Source organism: Neltuma alba, unplaced genomic scaffold (genome assembly GCF_004799145.2).
Source record: "Neltuma alba isolate B1F8T4 unplaced genomic scaffold, ASM479914v2 tig00013181_pilon, whole genome shotgun sequence".
Lineage (NCBI taxonomy): Eukaryota > Viridiplantae > Streptophyta > Magnoliopsida > Fabales > Fabaceae > Neltuma > Neltuma alba.
This window is the reverse complement of record NW_021637491.1, coordinates 1521-21533: the sequence shown is the minus strand read 5'-3', so window position 1 is coordinate 21533 and position 20013 is coordinate 1521. Positions and strand designations below refer to the sequence as shown.

At 36.5% G+C, this 20013-nt stretch overlaps 1 protein-coding gene and 1 pseudogene across 1 annotated transcript; one reads left to right on the top strand and one right to left on the bottom strand.

Annotated features, from left to right (window-relative positions):
* The first annotated feature begins 10514 nt into the window (after positions 1–10514).
* Positions 10515–16054, top strand: LOC114735198 (4-diphosphocytidyl-2-C-methyl-D-erythritol kinase, chloroplastic). Its single transcript, XM_028922873.1, has 11 exons — positions 10515–10848; positions 10979–11074; positions 11158–11226; positions 11355–11459; positions 11563–11619; positions 12076–12276; positions 12517–12609; positions 12810–12909; positions 13313–13412; positions 14708–14793; positions 15483–16054. The coding sequence occupies exons 1-11, from the start codon at positions 10654–10656 to the stop codon at positions 15572–15574; spliced, it is 1194 nt and encodes a 397-aa protein (XP_028778706.1). The 5' UTR covers positions 10515–10653; the 3' UTR covers positions 15575–16054.
* Positions 16055–16633: 579 nt separating this feature from the next.
* On the bottom strand, positions 16634–19572 carry LOC114735196 (uncharacterized; annotated as a pseudogene).
* Between the last annotated feature and the right edge of the window lie 441 nt (positions 19573–20013).

Genomic DNA, 20013 nt, shown 5'->3' with positions numbered 1-20013 from the left:
ATATAAGAGACAAATGGATTAGGGTCTTATAATTAGGACCAAATAAAAAGTCAAATTGAGTCTTATAATAAGGACCGGAGGAGTAATAAAAAATAAAAAAAATTCAGGGAACACGAAAAGAGAAATTTGCCGTTGATACTCCAAATCCATTTTAACCTTAAGCTAACAGAACAGAGTCTGTGACCTTCGTTAATTCCTTTGCTGTTGATCATCCTCATCAGCCCAGAGGACAGAGGGACGACGCCGCTGAAATTTCTCTCACTTTTGTGTACAAAGCTTGCAGTCCCAGGCTTTCTCTCTCAGCCGTCTTTACCATTTCTAATTTAATACCCTTCCCCATTATTGTCTGCACTCTCTCACTCTAATAATAACTTGGCCGATTGATCTTCCAATATGCTAGTTTCAACAATTCTCGTTCCTTACATTTCTTCCTGGCTGCTTGGCCTGTAGTAGGTATCTGGCTTCCCACGTTAGGTATCAGTTTCACCTCCCTTTCCCTCTCCATATCACTTGTTTTTTCTGCTTTTGGCTCTAAATTATTTTCTCTATACTGGTCTTTTCATACTGGTATATCACACTTAACTTGATTTTAACGGTTCTTCTCTTTCGCACTTGCCATTACCGTTACTTTCCTCCAATCTCTCGCTTCTTGCATCAGCAGCAGGGACTATTCCCATCACTACTTTCTTCTACTCTCAGATGAATAGTAAAGATGCTAACGGAGTTAACAGTTCTGTTAGGATGGGACGTAGATTGCTGCATTTTTAATATATTAGGAGCAAAACTGTACCACTAAGTACTTTATGGTACTACATTCACCCGTAAAAATAGTTTGAGAAGTTAACCCTGTGATATTCTTTAACATATATCAACAACTAGCAATATGCTAGTTTTAGTAAACATTATTCATCTTTTTGTTTCTCTATTTTATCGTGACTATAATTCGTATTTTATTTTTTGGTGTTTATAAGCTCATGGACTTTTTGTTCCTATTTGGCACGAAACAGAAGTCATCCGAGGCATTGTTGAAGAAGTATGGAACACTTTACGTTCTAATTTGCCATCCTATGACGATAATTTAGTTGGAATTCTGTCAAGGATGGTTAAGATAAGTTCACTCTTAGAGTTAAAGGCAGATGACATTCGTTTTGTAGGGATATGGGGTATGGGTGGGGTTGGTAAGACAACTCTTGCTAGAGTTGTTTTTGAAAGAATCTCTGGTCAATTTGAAATTTCTTGTTTCCTTGCTAATGTTAGGGAGATTTCAAAAAGACAAGGCCTTCATACTTTACGAAATGACAAGCAGTTTCGAAGGATCACTTGGAATCAAAAGGTTCTCCTTGTCCTTGATGATGTAAGTCATGTGAATCAATTAGAGAATTTGGCAGATCCAAAGTGGTTTGGGGCAGGGAGTAGAGTAATTATAACAACTAGAGATTTACACTTGTTGAAATCAAGCAGAGTGCATGGAATATACGAGGCTAAGCCCATGGACGAAGACGAATCTCTTGAGCTCTTTTCCAAGAAAGCATTTAAAAAAGATCATCCTGAAGTCGATTATTTTGGATTGTCAGAAACTATAGTCAAATATGCAGGAGGTCTTCCTTTGGCACTCTATGTTTTAGGTTCCTTTCTTTGTGGAAGAAGTCGTCTTGAATGGGAAGAAACTTTGGAAAGGATGAAACAAATTCCACATGATGATATTTTTCAAACTCTAAAAATAAGTTATCATGGATTAAATGATGAAGAAAAGACAATATTTTTAGTTCTTCAATGGATGGAAAAGAGATGAAGTAGCTCAGATTTTGAAGAATTGCGATCTTCGTCCCACAATTGGAATAAATATTTTGATTGAGAGAGCTTTGTTGATTGAAAAGAAAACATTGAATGGAGAAACCACATTAGAGGTTCATGATTTACTTCAAGAACTAGCAAGGAGTATTGTTTTTCAAGAATCTCCTGGTCATGTTCATGGACGAAGCAGGCTGTGGAATCTAGAAAACATCCATGAAGTATTGAAAAATGACAAAGTGAGTACCTTATTCCTAAAGATTCATTTATTTTTTAATATGCTTTATTTTATTTTTTTTGGGGTGAAATAATAGCTTTACCTTGAAACCATTAATTCTCATGTTATTCTTCTCACAATGTTAGGGGTCGAAAGCAATACAAGCTATTGCTTTGCCTTATAACCTAGATGGAGAAATAGAAGTACATTGTGAAGCTTTCTCAAAGATGTGTAATCTCAGATTACTCATCATATCAAGTGAATTGAAACTTCCCAATGGTCTCACATGCTTTTCTAGTGCATTAAAGGTTATTCGATGGAGGTCATACCCCCTAGAAACTCTTCCGGTTGGAACTCAATTGGATAAACTTGCTGACATTCAAATGCCTTTCAGCAAAATAAAACTTTGGAATGGCATGCAGGTGAAACACTTCATACACTAATGTTTTCTTGCATAGTTGTGTTGATATACTGATGCATTTGTATAATAACTCATGTACATTTTTATTCATTTGATCAGCTTATGAAGAACCTGAAGTTTGTTGATCTAAGCAATTCCAAAGATTTGGTTGAAACCCCGGATTTCTCAGAAATTCCAAATTTAGAAAAATTAAATCTTGAAGGGTGCTCTTCTCTCCTTGCAGTTCATGATTCACTTGGAGGGTTGAAAAAGCTTGTTGAAGTGAACTTGTCTTGTTGCTCAAGTCTTGAAACCCTTCCAAAAAATTGGAAATGAACTCCTTGATAAAGTTAGATATTAGTTGGTGCAATGAACTTTCAGTGCTCCCAGAGTTTGGGGAATGTATGAAAAACTTCACAGTGCTTGATGCAAGGAAAACTGCCATAAAGGAACTCCCAGAATCACTTGGATTTTTGACTGGTCTTAGGGATTTGAATCTGAGGGGCCCCCGAGACCTTGTTCTTCAAATGTTTGGATTTAATCCAACATCATTAACCATGTTAGACTTGAGCTACTGCTGCATCAGTGATGGATCAATTCCTGAAGATTTAGGCCGTTTGTCATCATTAATTACATTACGTCTGGAAGGAAATGATTTTTCTAATTTACCCACTGGTTGCTTCTCCAATCTTTTTCAGCTACTTCATCTTTATTTGAATAACTGTGAAAGGCTTGAGTCTCTGCCAAAACTGCCACCAAGGCTAATTCATTTATATGCAACGGGCTGTGACTCAATGGAACCTTTATCATCAGATGGAATTTGGAATATAGTTTCGTCACTTGACCATGAGGTACGTTTAACTAAGATCTATGTATTCATTTATTTGTCTTTCTCTTGACTAAATCCATATAACATGATTTCTTTACTCTGGTTTTCAGTATCGCCATTGAACTAATTATGAGAAAAGAGTGCTCCAGCCCATTCAGGTATAAATGTTGGAGATCTCTTTGGCTGTATTCTTCTCATTTTCAAAATAATTACGGTCAATGAAAGTTTTATTAATGTTGTGACAGTTAGGGTATGTACCTGAGGCAGATTTTCTTGCAGTGATGCCAGAATCTGAGATACCTGCATGGTTCCCAAACATAAGTTCTATTTCTTCAGATGGAAGCGGTGCTTTGGAATATGAATTTGTCGTGGACATCCCTCCATATTTTTGTGCAAGTGAATGGTCTGGGCTTGCTGTATGCCTCAACATAAAAGGCGGGTCGACGTGTGATAAGGTTTTCATTCCCTGGAGTTGTAAAGCTCGCGAAGAGTATTATATTTGCAAAGCATGGGCAAATGAAATTTCACTTGTGTATGGCTGGAAACCTCGCCTCTGCCTAATGCTTTTGGATTTCAATGAGAAGACATGTTGGCAACATTTAAGAGAAAATGACCACTGCCTCCACATCAAACTTACCGTCAGTTATGAAATATCTGATACACTAGAATTGGAATGTGGATGGCGGGCGCTATGTAAAGAAGAGGTGCAAGAGCAGAGCAGCAATACCACCATTAATTTCAACAAGTTAACAGAAGCAGAGGTTGGTGCTTTTATAATCCGATTTATCTTAAATTCAAGCAATTATATTTGTATGTGGTATGTATAAACCTTATCTTCTTTGGTACAGGAAATTGTAAGAGTTCAATATGTTTCTTATTTTCATTTCATTTTCTTTATTTCTGTCATTGTAGATACCTATGTTGTCTTTTTAATTGTAATTTCATACTCTTTATTTATCATTCTAACTGTGTTGTTCCTTGGGTTGGTTCAGCACAATGTTTGTCCTAAGCCGCCATCTCCAGGACAGGGTAGTTCCTGTGGGGGAAGTCGTGGAGGAAGGGATGTCAGTGTTACGACTCCACACCAGATGCGCCACGCTGATCCAGAGAGTGGTGCTGCTAAAAGGCCAAACCAGAATATTGGTCTGCGTAGAAGCCAACGGATGAAGAAAAGGCCTTGCAAGCTTCGGGAATTAGGAGAGGACGCTCCCATATAATACGACAAAAGCCGTTGGGAGGGGGGGTGTGCATGATTTTGGTTGTTATTCCCTCTGGCCAGATTCTCTGGATTTCCTCCCTCCTATTGCTTTTCCCCTTCTTTCGTCTTGTGCATTTTCTGCTGTACTGCTCAATGACGTACTGATATGTTTTCATTTGTGTACTGCACCAGTGATCGTTATATATATATATATATATATATATTGGCAGTCTCACTTTGTTTCTATTCTAGTATTATTCGATCGTTATCATCGCATTTAGTAAGAGCAAAAACTGTGATAGCCCAAGGAGACAGAACCAAGGAAGGAGAAATCCACTATCACGATATTTTCCATTCTGCTAATGATGACCAGAATAATAGGGCGGGTTAGAGAGGATTGTCATTTGATCAGCAATACTTTAGGATAAGTGTAGCCTGCCTGTCAATATTGTTCTTCACGAATGATATGGAAAATGATGACTTGAAATTCTTGTGAACATATGCAAATGGTATCTGCATTCTTCTTGGAGAATCATGATTGAGCTAGCCAAATTTTTCGTGTTTTTGATGAAGTCCTACCTAATGCTTTCTAAATTTCTTTCACTTTTCTCACAACTTCAATTTATTACTTAACTAATCCTTCATGTCTTGTTCATTCTTTTGGTTGTTCAGATGAAATTTAAGCAATCTATTCCCTCCATATTTTCGTGCAAGTAAATGGTCTGGAAAGATCGTGAAGATTATTATATTTGCAAACAAGCTGAGAATATGAACCATCTGATGAAACATTAAACCATTCAAATAGAATACAAAATTGAAAACTGATCTATTTTTTGCCCATAAAATATCAAAATTTCATTCATTTTATGTAGAACATCATGATACAAGGACACTGAAAAAGAAAAAACTTGAGAAAGGGCCCCAAAAATGAGGGGTAGTTAAGGGTGTGGTTCTTGTCCTTATGATGAAACATACGCAGATGGAATCTCTATTCTTCTTAGAGAATTATGATAGAGCCAACCAAAATTTGGGTGTTTGTCAAAGTTCTAATTCTCCAGTGGCAAAAGAACATCTTAAAGTTCCTGAATGTTTCTTTGTTTTTAATTTTTTTTTAAATCTAGTTTGTTGATTGATTTCTTGGTAGGTGGATTGTAAATTTGGTCTGCTTCAATGTTTATATCCAACTCTTTACAATATTCCCATAACTATCATGTTCTCTTCTCAAGTCATAAAAATAAATGAATGGTACGTTCCAGTATCAAAAAGGGGAAAAAAACATAAAAGGAAAAAGTCACTTCCATGTCCATTTTGTACCTGTTCATTCTCGTCAATCCAAAAGCTTCTCATATTACTTGTGAGGTGTAACTTGTTCAAAATTATATTGACGTAGGCGCTGCTTAATTCATTCAAGAAATAAAATTTATTAACAAATGATGGACACATGGGCATTTGTTGTGGCAGGAACAGAGCATTTGATGTGACGAAATATATAAGGGCGTTGATATTTATAGTGCTATATGATACGTGGCATTATATTGTTGCTTTCATTAGTGATCTGTTAGAGTGTAATAGTTGGTTATAACACATGTTTTAGTTACTAATCAGTTAAGATACAGCTCACTGTATAAATACAGCCGTTCGTGTATACTGGGACTTGTTGAATAAAGTATGGATATCAGTTTCCTTTTCTCTCTCTCCCCCCCCCCCTCTCTCTCGACCGGCCTGTACCAATTTGGTATCAGAGTTGCGTCTTTGGCAAATGGCTCTAGAGATTCGATCAAGCGAACGTTATCATGAATTGGAGCAGCGATTAGAGTTGAATGCTGCTGTGGTCGAGACGTTTAGAGCAGAATACTGCAGATATTGCCGGTTTGAAGAGTTCCATGAGCAAGATTGAAGCGTGTTTGCAAGATTTGAATGGGTCTCTTACACCTTTGATTCATCACGGTCAGGAAGATCAAGCTGGTAGTTCATCGAGTAGTTTCAATCTTAACAAGCACGTCTAGTTTGGAACCCTCCATCATGTTTCCCAATCCTATGCGCCACCGACTAAACAGAGTTGCATAGAGTTTCCTCGCTTTGACAAATCAGATCTCTGAGGCTGGTCATACAGGTGCCGTCAATTTTTTGCTATCGATGGTCACCTATGGAACGTCGTATTCGTTTACTGAGCATCCATTTGGAAGGAAAGCATTGAAATGGTAGCTCAATTTTATGAAAAAAGCCAAGAAGAATAAGTATCTTGGGACGATTATTTTGATCAAATGGAAGCTCATTTCACAGAAATCAAGCACATTAATCCGATGGTCCAGCTTAAACAGTTGCAACAGGCAACTTCTTCTGGTGATGAGTATATTGAGACTTTTCATGATTTGCTCACCGGCGTGTACATTCCTGAGGAAGTTTCGATGCATTGTTTCTTAGGAGGGTTGCGTACTGATCTCCAAGCATGTGTAACTGCTTTTCGGCCAACGGTCTGGCTAGAATGGTGCAGATGGCTCGTATGCAAGGATATAGCTGCGGGTTCGCGACTGCCCTGGACTCTTCGGTCTTCCCAGACTCAATTCCCTTCCACTAATTTTGGGGGTCAAACATCATCTTACTCGGCAGCGAAAGCCTCTTCTACACAAAACCTTCCTCCTTCTACTTCTTCGTCGTCTGCTTCGGTAAAGAAGCCTTTAATGGCATTGTCCAAAAAGGATATGGAAGAAAGGCGTTGTAAAAGCCCCTGCTGTTGGTGTAACGATAAATGCACCTCATCTCATGTAACATACCGAATTTTCTAACTTAAGATGAGCAGGAGAAAAAAAATTATTAAAATTATTTAATGGCCAAAAAAAATTAAGAAAAATTATGGAATATTGATTTTCAAAGTTTGGAGATATTTTGGAAGAGTTATATCTCTAAAACTGGCTTAAATAATTTTAAAAGATAATTCCAAGAGAAAAATGGTTCATTTTTTCAGAAAATTATGGAAAAATACTTAGAGATTTATATTTAATTTGAAAATTTTAGGATAATCATTTGAGATAGTAAAGAAGGTCATTGAGGCATAAAATCCTTAAAATGAGTTAAGGATTAATTTTTGAAATTAAGGGCTATTTTCTTGGAAAAAAATTACAGGTCACATAAAAAAGGAGAAATTGAGGATAAATTCCTCATTACAAATTTAAATGCAAATAGTCCCTAAGATGATTGATTGCACAAGAGAAGATTAGTTACACATAAAGAAAGGTAAGTTGTACAAAAAGAAGATGGTTTACACGAAACATTATTTGAATATAAGAGATTAATTTGCACGTAAGGAAGATAAGTTGCACATAAGAGAATTTTATTTGCACAAAGAGAAATTAAATTACACACAAAGGAAGTTAAATTGCACACAATAGAAGTTAAGTTGTACAGAGTCCTTAAGTCCCATTTGCTAATTAAATTTTTAATGAGGGATTCATCCCCAATTTTCCCCATAAATAAAGCAACTTTGAAATGGCATAATGGTGAGATAATTCACGCATTTTTATCAGCATTACAAGTAGGTGTCTAGTACATTGTTTTGAGAGGTTTATTTTCTTATGTCTTGTTTTTATTTGTATTACATGGAGAGGCTAAAAAGCTTGTCCAAGTAAGTTTATTTTACCGTACAAGTCTTGAAACCCTACCAAGAAAATTGGAAATGAGTTCTCTAATATCGTTGCAGCTTTCAAAACAGGAATAACTCCATTCAATATAGCTAGAGCCATTAAAAGGGGCCAAACTCATTGGGTCAGCTTTTTTGTCAGGCCATTTGGTTTCGTCACTAGACCATGAGGTATGTTTGTCTTCTTCTTCAACGGAGAAATAAATCTGTGAACAAATTTTATTTATTTTTATTTTTAAATGCTTTGTTTCTTTGTAATCTATACATCAATAAGTTATATGCCAAAATCTTCTATTTCTATTTAATATCAATACTAAATCAATTCATCTTATTCGTTTATTCTTCATCAGCCCGCGGGTGCATCCAAATTGAAGCTTTCCAAACTTCCTTCTGTCTCTGCTTCATCCTCCACTCTAGCTAGGAGTGGAAATAAGCCAGGCGGCCTGTCAGGGGTTTGTGGTCTGACCTGTAAATGGCTTGGCCTAACCTATTTAGATATTAGACCAGGCTCAGGCCTGTAAAAAGACTTGTTTACTTTATAAGGCCAGGCTCAGGCCTGATAGTAAGCCTGTTAGGCCTGTCAAGCGGCTTGGGCCTGTTATCTTTTTTTTTTAGGTTAAAATTGTAAATTGATAGAAGGGAATCTGCTATTCTGATTGGTTAATTGAGAAAACTCTATCCACATAAACGTATTATCTAGAGCCTATTGCATGCTTCATTTTATTTCTATTCTCTATAATAAAAATAATTGATGTATGTATAATGACACATATTTGAACAGAGAAAGAAAACATAAGTGCATTAAAAAAAAGCATCATTCATTTATTTGATCCATGCTTTTCATATTAATCTTATATAGAATATGTATATATATATAGAGAATTGACCTATTATGTTTTAGACCGTATATATGTGTGCTCAATCTAATTCTTATTATAATAGTTACTTAATTAATTTAAATTTTAAATTAGAATAATTGTAACATTTTTTTTAAAACAACCATGTGTAACAAAAGGATCAAATATCGTTTTGTTAGTAAATTAGTTTGAATAAATGATAAATTTAAAATATAAAAAGGATTAAGGATGTTTCATATTTTAAACTAGATCTAGTCATCAACTAATTTTTATACTAGAGATGGGATGGAGTGATATTTTTATATCGGAGTGAAATTATGTTTTCTAATAATTTTTCATATTAGATTTTTTTTTGGGCATAAGGGGATATGTTTTACAAATTGTATTAATTTGATAATTTCATATTTTTTTGTTTGTATTTTAGATCAATTAGGTTGAATTATTGTAATTTTGAATTGATTTATATGTGTTTAAAATTTGTTAAAAAAACAGACCTCTTAATAGGTCACAAGTCAGATTCAAGCCGATTAAAAGGTCTTTCACAGGCCTCAGGCCAACAGGCCTCACCACAAGCCAGGCCTGTTAAGGGTGAGGCTTAGTCTGTTTCCACGCCTAACTCTAGCTAATTCACTACTGCAAAATATAATTATTTTAATGTCTAAATTCGCGAAGTAAAAATATAGTCAACGACATTTTTATAAATAAATTAACTAATTTTTTAAATTTCCACATCAGTCATTGATGAAACTTGTTTGAAACAATTATATGAATGTGTGTACGAAAATTTCAGCTGACTATTATATCACTGACGACAATTTTATTTTAATTTTTTTATGTGTCTACTTCGCTTGTCTTGACCATCTCTTCATTAATGTCCCAGTGATGAGAAAGTTAGTGACAATAAAACTAGAAAATATATACGAAATATTTATCAGAATATATCTATCATACCCCCGAAAAATGTACATTGCACGGAAAAACATTTAATAGGGATAAAATGTGAAAAAAAAATGTTGAATTAAAAATTATTTAAATTAAAAAAATTAAATAAAATCATAAATTATTTTTTTTGGGTAATAAAATCATACATTAGTGTGTTTTTATCAATAATACGCATTGTATATTTTATTTTATCATCACTAAAACAGGAACCTTATACAAGGCCAAAAAAAACAGGAACCTTATATATATATATATATATATATATATATATAATATCAAACCATGAATATTTTTTCAGAGGCAGAAATCCAACAAATCATTACTTCTAAAGAATCATTTGGATTATTGGACATATCAAAAGCTTTATCTGGGCCTACTATAGCCCAATTAGAATACTGACCCAATTATATGATCCAACATGTTTACTCGAATGAATTTAGCTCATTTAGTCAAAATTTGACTAAACACATATAGCAGACAATAATTGAGCCGCCATTGAATTTCCATGCAGAAATTTTATTTCATTCATTTTTTTTGTATTGTTACAAATATTAATTTTATTGACCTTAGCACTATTTTAATATAATTTAGGCAGAGGGAAACACGAAGAGCACGAATAAATGAATATGACCAAGGAGGGGAGTGAACATTCCATAAAAATTAAACATGGAAGAGTTGGAAAATTAGCCAAAGATTCATTCTCTCAGTCCAAATCGGCACATCTGAAAGCAATAGAGCAGCACATTGGTTGACCTCGGTATTCTCTCATTTCTTGGCTATCCATGGCTTGCTCTCAGTTTCTTTGCAGTAACTACTCCTCTACTTCTCAAAATTCGTTCAGAAGAAACCATCAACGTCAATTCGGATATGGGTCGTGCAATTTTGCCTCAAAGATTCAATTTCAAAGAGCCCCGCTCGTTAGATTTAAACTTAAAGCTATGGTTTCTGATTCTAACGCCTCCAGGAGACGAGTAGAGGTTTATCTCTTATCCCTTTTGGTTGCTATGCTTTGGATTAAAGTTCCGGTGTGGCATTTAATGAAAGGGATGGTTTGTATTTGTATTTATTTGTTCTTGTTTTTGTTTTCTTTAATGTTGGCGGAATTAGATTGTGTATGATCCTGATGAAAGGGTGAACAGTCTGGCTGATGAAGTGGACAAGAATGCTCCCCTTTCAAGGCTTACTTTGTTCTCTCCTTGCAAGGTATTTTTCGTTCTTTTGCTAGGAGGCACTCCAAAGTTCTCATTTGTTTCAATATATTGATGCTGGTTAACCGTCTACTACAGATAAATGTTTTCTTGAGGATTACCAGCAAGAGGGTAGATGGATATCATGATTTGGCGTCTCTATTCCATGTAAGTTAATTATAATCGTAATCATATTCTATTATATGATTCAATGTTTTCTCTGAAAGATTTTGTCATATATATGGGAGATGACTTCATTTAGTCTTGACCATATCAGATTCCTTTCGAATTTTCAGGTTATAAGTCTTGGTGATACAATCAAGTTCTCTTTGTCACCATCAACAACAAAGGACCGTTTGTCCACCAATGTGTCTGGGGTGCCCATTGATGATAGTAATTTGGTAAGATAACAAAAGCTAATGCTTTGGTTTCAAAATTATTCCTCTTTTTATTGCTTGTTCATATTCTACCGAGAGTGAGTGCTATGTTATTCTCTTTCCACAGATTATTAAGGCGCTTAATCTTTACAGGAAGAAGACTGGCAGTGAAAAGTTTTTTTGGGTATGACCTAGATATCCCATCTAATTCGTGTTGTTTATCTTATTTTCAGTACAAGCATGCGTGTGTGTGCTTATTAACATACATTGTGCATGGTAGAATATTTAGGGTCCATTTTGTTGCTTGGGTCAAGACTTAAAGAATGGGAATGATGTCTCCATTTTGTTTTAATATGTTGGCTGCACATATATCTTGGTTCATTCTCGTGAAAGCCCAATATGACGAATGTGGGAATCTAGACACTCGTGGAAAAGCTCATGAATCAGGACTCCTGACCCCAAGAATTATCATTTGAACTAAATTATCCATCTTACCTTTTAACCATTGTTGAACTATCTTCCTTTCCATTTTAGTCACTTTTTTTTTCCCTTAAATTTCTTTTCCACTGCTCCATTTTCATCCATTCCAATAACGAAACCGCCTCCTAATTTGTCCTGCCTATATTCATGTTCTTGGCAGATTCATCTTGATAAACGAGTGCCTAGTGGGGCAGGGCTAGGTGGTGGAAGTAGCAATGCTGCAACTGCATTGTGGGCAGCAAATCAATTCAGTGGTTGTCTTGCTACAGAGAAAGAACTTCAAGAATGGTCAAGTGAGATTGGATCAGATGTCCCTTTCTTTTTCTCTCAGGGAGCAGCCTATTGCACTGGTCGAGGTGAGGTCTGTCCAATTTCCTTTCCCGGAAAAATTTTTGAGAAGAGGCTTGGCCATGGAGAGTTTGAGCTCTCAATTATCTCCTTGTCTAGCGACAAAATATTATTATCACAAATCTCAGGACAATTTGATCTTTGAGACTTTGAAAACTCTGTGCATAAACTTGTGTTTACTGAAGGCTCTGCAATGCTTTATGCCATATGCCTCCATGTGATTTCATTTAAGACTTTTCTTTCATATGCACAGGTTGTTCAAGATATTCCTCCTCCAATACCTTTGGATATGCCGATGGTTCTCATAAAACCACAAGAGGCATGTTCAACAGCAGAAGTTTACAAGGTACAGGATTTCTGGGTGTAGTAGACAAACCATAATTCGCTCTTGGTTTTTGCTATAATTAGATTGTGGACCTTGTGCACTGAATGAAGCCTCATATAACAAGTCACACTATTCACAGCTTGCAAATAGTGTGGCTTGCTATGGGTTTTAATATCACATAGATATATATTGATCAATTTAAACAAATTTCGATGGGACAGCGTCTAAAATTGGACCGGGCTAGTAATGTTGATCCTTTGGCACTGCTGGAAAAGATATCAAGGAATGGAATATCGCAAGATGTTTGTATCAACGATCTGGGTATGTTTCTTGCTAAGTGTTTTTAAGTTTTAATCCTGTTTCTTTTTCCTTCTTTGCTCTTTTCATTTTAGCTTTACATTTTTATTTGACCCTATTGAGCATTACTTTACTGAGAGGTGTAATTGTGGAGGCACCCGGAGTCCAATTTGATTAATTGGGATTGTGACTTGACATTAATATTGAGTTATGCCCGCTGATTAGGGGTTGTTTTAGGTTGTACCACTGTAAGTGCAAATTATTCATTTCTATAGTTGACATTTTGGAAGTTCTTTACGTTTGTTCCTGAGTTACATTTAGAAGCATCACAGCATAAGTTAAGGCTTAAAATCTGCTGTTGTCTTTGAGTGCTTTCGCTTGTTCGTTTCCATTACTTTTTCCTTGATTATTTTCCTTGCTCTTGCAGAACCCCCAGCATTTGAAGTTCTCCCGTCTCTTAAAAGACTGAAGCAGCGAATTATTGCAGCTGGTCGTGGAGAATATGATGCTGTTTTAATGTCCGGAAGGTATAAAAATGGAAACCTTAATTTTCTGGCTTTTGTTAAAAGTTAAATATATGTGAATCATGTGATAGAGATCATCATGCATGCACAGACATATACAATCTATGTGCGCTTGTGTGTCTGGGCAATGTGAGGCTGAGCATTCTTCAAACGTCAGCACGATTGAACTTGATATACAGTAATGAAGCTGTTTTCAATTTTCAATCACCAAGTCGTGTTGAAGAAAACGTTTGATCATGAAATATACTTTAGCATCTGTCAAAATTTATTAAATTTCTCCTCTAGATTCCAGTCGTAAGATAAGCAGAGATTACAATTGGATGAATTCTGGGCAGATGGCTAGAAACTAGATAAGGGCATAAGGCATTTGGCGGTTGATCTGACTCATTTATTCTTCTAGTCTAACATCATGATAATTTATTTTTTGATATATATATATATATATATATATATTACATATGAAAGCACAGAAACAATCATCAAACAAATTTGAGTATATTCCTCCTTGATTTTGCCAATGCTGTTCATGAAATTGAAGGAAGAATCTTTTAACCCCCATTTCCTTGCTTTCAGCTGGTTGGATGGAGTTTATCCTTGTGCATTAAGCTAGATTTACGTTGCAAGGCTTGAAAATAATACTCCTCCGATCTTTAATATAGGACCCGATTGTTGAGATAGTTTTGTGCCTAAATATAACACCAATTTCTCATATTTATCAATTTTCTCTAAATTACTCTTATGGATACTCCCTCAACTATAATCAAGTAGAAGAGGAAGAGGGGGTATTAAGAAAGATGATTATGGTATTTTAGGAAAAACGTGTCATATTTCTTATAATTAACTAACATACCTAGCTTCCTTAATCTAATCAAATTAGCTAAATAGGTCTTATATTAAGGACCGAAGGAGTAAAAGGTTTTGGAAGAATCATTAAACATTGCAAACCTTTCCTTGTTTCCAAGTTAACGTGAGACAAAAGCTATTGTTTAAATAAATAACGTACCAGCTCTCCTGATGATGATCTGAGAGACAAACCACAGTTCTAGAATGGAATGTTTAGAACTATTAATATTAAATCCATAAAAATGGAGCATTGCACTTATTTCTAGATATACTTTCTTCCTTCTATATCGATTTCAATGGTCTCTGCATCTCCTTTGTCAGTACATGTTTCATATCTCTTCTTCATGCTTTCTCTTTGTCATCTGAGGTTCAACTTATAATGGAACCATTAATTACCTCTCGTTCTTGCTTCAAAAGTTGAAACCTCTATTCTTATCCCTTTTCTAATCATGCAGTGGAAGCACTATTGTTGGCATTGGTTCGCCAGATCCTCCACAATTTGTCTATGACGATGATACATACAAAGATGTTTTCTTGTCAGGTATGCCCCATCAGATAAGGATTTTTTTTTTCTTTTTTTTTGGGAGGGGGCCCTGTTTCTCGTTCTTTATCGTGATAAATTGAAGGGCCCAGACTCCAAAAGCGTATCCCATAATTAAACTAAAATCAGCTGGAAACATCACCTAAATTCACCTATAAGTGGCGGCAAAAAATTTTATCAAGAAAAGCGAGAGATCTGCTAATTTTTAAAAAATGTGTACAAATATACTGGGCAGTGATGCTAGATTTTGAAAGAAAGGGATAGAACATATATGTTATGGCGGCTCATGAAATTAATGAGCTCCGGCGGTAGCTTATCAAATTATAGAGTAGTACGCGAAAGTACTTTCTCTGATTTGCGTCTGGCATACTGCAAAATTATGATAATCAGTCATTCCAGAGGCACTTATTTTTGTACAAGTATGATTCCCTCATCTCATTTATCACTTTTGAAGCTGACAATGAAATACGAGAAAGCTTTAGTCATTACCACTAGCTTAGCCCTTTATTCATGGAAAATAGTGAACTTAGCATCGGACATAAATCTTCAAACACTAATAAAACTCCTGGTTAACAAAATAAACGTGGAGCTAAACTCTTGCACTTTTTGAAGTTTTACAAATTAGTTGTTTCCTCAAATAATAGATTTGATCTTTTGGGGATCTCTCACCTAAGCTTTTTAAATTGCAGATGCCTACTTTCTCACTAGAGAGGCTAACCAGTGGTACAGAGAACCTACCTCAAGTCCTACCCCTCCATCCTATTCTTCTCAGACTGCTTAGTTCGTTTTTTTTCCCCCATTTCCATAGGCTCTTCATGGTTATACAGTATCTGCATATTTGTAAGGATGTAATGATGTGAAACTTAGCTCTGCTGCCTTTTCTGCTTTAATTGCTGCGACTTGAAAACGATACGGCTCGTGCCAAAATGCAAGGATCTGGATCCTCTGCTGCTTTGCTTCGGTGCTGCTGTAATTATTAATTTCTTAATTTCATGAGAAAAGTACACAAGTACGCTGGCCTTTTTCTACAGCAGCAGCAGATGATCCGGATCCCAAATGCAAACACTTGGAAGTTGGAAGAGACAAAGGCTGGCACTATTATGCATCAATACCATGGCCCGCGAAGAAAGTGAGAAGTAAATTCTATAAACTTGTCTGGGTCCGATATGCTCAAGGACCCTTCCAATCTCAAGTGGAAAAATGGTGCTTATAATTGTGACTTGGTTAATAGTCCGGTTTCTGAATTTTAACTTTTTATGACTCACTTCCTATTGTTTAACATATAATCCATATATTTTTAGGAATCAATGTTTTAAATGATTACAATTATAGGAACTGAATTGAGTTAAAAATCAAGGATTAAGTTACAAGTAGGTCAAAATTATAAGGTGAAAATTAATTGTCCCCATTCTTAAATGAAACAATATAAGAATTCTAAGGATAGAGAATATTGTCACCTCCTGATAAGGTGCTTATCTTTTTTGCTGCCCCGTTTTATGATGAATGTTATTGACGCAACTTTGAGAACCCAATATAATACATTTAACATATTCAACAAGGCGATTGTTAAGGAGGGGAAAAAATCGTACTTCGTCTTTTTAGGTATAACTCAAGTATTCTGAAGCCTTGAGATTATATAATATTTCCGTCCTCAGACCCTTAAGGTTAAGCCTTCTCATGAGAACCAGATTTACCGGTTTTATCATTTTTTGAATGAGTTCTCTTTGCTTTGTTACAACTTGACGTTACTGCAAGTCGCTTGCTATAGGCAACCGTATTCTGTGCGAATGCAAGAAAAGGGTTCTCGGCTGATGGTTTATCACCAACAAACGACTTTTTTAGCATAAGAACCAACATCAAATCCACACACATTTCAAATGTCTTCCTTTCATTTTTTATTTAGTCGACTTCTCGCTACTCTCATTCTACAGAGAAGGAGAAGAAACAAACTGTCTGGGTAAACTAAAAAGATCTTTGCCTTCAAATGGCGAACTCCACTCCCGAGACCCAGCACTGGAGGATTCTGCAGAAGCTACCCCACCATCTTGCAATCCAGGCATGGGGACTAAGCTACCATTTGAGGCTACTGATCTCATTGACGGCTGAGTGACCATCCCAGAGGTATTTGAATCGTAAATATGACTATGACCATTCTTTGTAAAAGGTGAAAGACCAAGCCATAATGCATTTGACCTCGGTGATGATACCCCTCTATCCAAGGACCAGTCTATGCTGGTGTAATCAAAGTGCATTGATCCACCAGTGCTCCAGTCCACCGGAGATGACGCCCCTGATGTGGCAGCCGATCCTGATCCAGAAAAGAGACCTAGAGAAAGCAGCGGCTAATGTTGGAGATGTACTTGCTCTATAACATAAGCTGTTCCCTCGGCTGGTTACTTGGGGATCTACTGAATGGCTGCTTGCAGTGACAAATTGATGCTGGGGTTGATACTGGAGTTGGTGATACATCTGATTTGAACTGAGATAATTTGGACTGAGACTTCTAGTGCTGGGAGGGCGGGGTAAGAAGCCATTTGACCTCATTACTTCCGCACTATTGGTTGGATACCAACTGGCGGCTATTCCAGGAGGAGATGAACTCATACTTGTGGCTGGAACGTGCTTTGCATTTGCAGTTTGAGGCCGCTGCATCACAACTACTGGTTCCCTAGCTGCTCCAGGTTGAAGATTTTTCAAATCACCTCCAACAGCCATATAACGACCTTCAGTCTTAGCAGGTGTGGGGGACACCTGCAAAGGTGATGCTGAAGAATATGACACGGAAAGATTAGACCCAGCACTTGGCCACCTCTTATCAGCTGCAAATAATAGGTTGCTGGGGTTTTGCCCACTCTGTCTTTGATTGAATTCTCTTTAGAGGTTGAATATTTTATTACTGGATTCCAAAGATCCTCCAACCATAACTGGTGACTTCGTATAGTTAAAATCCCTTTCATCTTTCTTTAGTTGAGTGGGGTTAAGACTGGGCTTTGTTTGGGGCCTAGCACTCTGACTAGCAACTCCTAACTGCTTACCATTATTAAGAGTAGGTGGATCCCCAGTTTCCTCTGGCTTTTGAGGAGCAGATGGTGGATCCTGCTTCAAGTCTCTCAAGGACTCTGCAGCTTTATCAAGATCACCTTCACATGCAACAACTGCTCTTTCAACCTCTTGTTTTGAGCAACAATACCTGGTTTCCATGTCTGCAATCCGAGCAAGCTCTTCAGATATGTCAAATTTCAGACTGCTCCCACCTATTTGTTTATCTTTTGATTATCTGCTTCTTCACCGCCCTCAAACAGCCAGTTAACTGATTCCTCAACCCTCCCTTCATTCAATATCAGTGCCATTGTTGCCCGTTCATGAGAAAATCCCATTGCCACAAGCTGTTGAGCAAGCACCTCAAGTTTCTTGACATTAGATAGCCACTGCAACGCTCATGCAATTCTTGAGCTCGCCTTTCCTTCTGCCGTTGATGTTTTCTCTCATTCTTCTGGCGAATTTTCTCTCGCTTGTCATTATCAGCTCCTGGTACTGCTTCTAATCTGACAGGTAGATTAGAACCTTTTTCTTTATGATCCTCTGACTCACCAGACCAACTACCATTATTAGAAACAGAATCATACTCAGCACCAGCTAACACTGAACCCCCAGGATGATCATCTGTCTCATCTATGTTCCGGAACCGACCATTAGAATGAACAGGAGAGGTAGAAGATGCTGGTGAAATTTCAAGAGTATGGAATGTTCCTGATAATGGGTTGTATGCACTGGCAGGCAAACCAGTACCTGCATTATTAGGTCCTGGAGATTTAGCAGATGCCTTCTGGGCTTCCTTGCTCCCTTTTTGGACTTAGATCGAGATCCAGGAGACATGTCCTTAAAATGCAAATAAGACCCTACAACAATGAGATATATAAATTAGCACTTCCCCCCTTTGAAACTGGACCCTAGATTTGGTAGGGTTAAATTGTCACAAGCAAATACAGCCATAAAAGAAAACAAAACTATCTCCTTCACAATGTATATTTGGTTGACATCACCAACCTATGTGGACAGATCTCTATTACCAATCAAGCGTTCGCTTACAAGATGAAAAAGAACAATCGTGTACAAAGTATGGTATAAAAAGAGAGCAAAATGTGACAGCAACACCCTGGTTTAAAGCATCTGAAATTAAATTAAGAGCAAGGACATAAACATGAACAGGACAATCCAAGGAAGATAAAAGTTAACACAATAGCATGAACATTACTTAAAAAAGCTGTTGACATACAAGTAACATATAAAGAAAACCACATAGATCATGCTTGTCCATTGTTCCATATAGTCAGCTACAACTTAATTGTTTATTATGTTGCTCTTTCGGAATAGAAATTCACATTATGACTTATCATACATCAAGTTACCAAATTAGACCCAGAGTACTTTGTTGAGAGCTAGATATGCAACAGCTGAAGTTTCAAGATAGTCCCAAAGTTATTGGTGGAGATGGAAAGATAGAGTGGTATTTTTCCAGTTGAACAAAGTCAAACAGCAATACAAGTAGTAGCCCACACAACAAAAAGAAACTTATTTAATGCCCATTCTTCTCGAAGAATAATTTACCTATCTACTGCTCCCCTTCATATCATACAAAGAGGCAGTAGCTTTCACCTCCCAAAAAACACATTTTGCCTCAACAGCCATTCAAAATTTCGTATGCATCAGCCCCCTCAACCGAAAATAAACAAAGCGGCATTGCATTTCATTCAATTCAAGATGACCTAGCTCGCACTTGTATGACCATATTCTAAGCATAAGAAACACGAGGTCCAACAATCAAATAAACAAGGTCTTGTGTTGTTCAACCGATTGTGGCACATTCAATATTTCTCCATATCTCTGATTGTCAGGCGTAAAACAGAAGCCAATGTTGCCGCTATAATATAAGCAACCTAGAGAATGAATGTACTTTAAACAAAAAAGGAGTATCTCAACGTAAAAACTTTTAAATGCAAAATATTGATCAATTGTAAGCATATGTACTGAATAAGCATCAGGGATGCCAAAAATTACATAATTAATTCAGACCTTACATGTAGAAAGTCTTGTATATTCTAAATAATGAAGAACCCTTTTCATATCAATCAAGTTCAACATCGACCTCACCCTTTATTTAAAGAGATATACATAGCACAGATTTTTCTTCTTAGGCTCCATGGCCCATGGGCATCATTC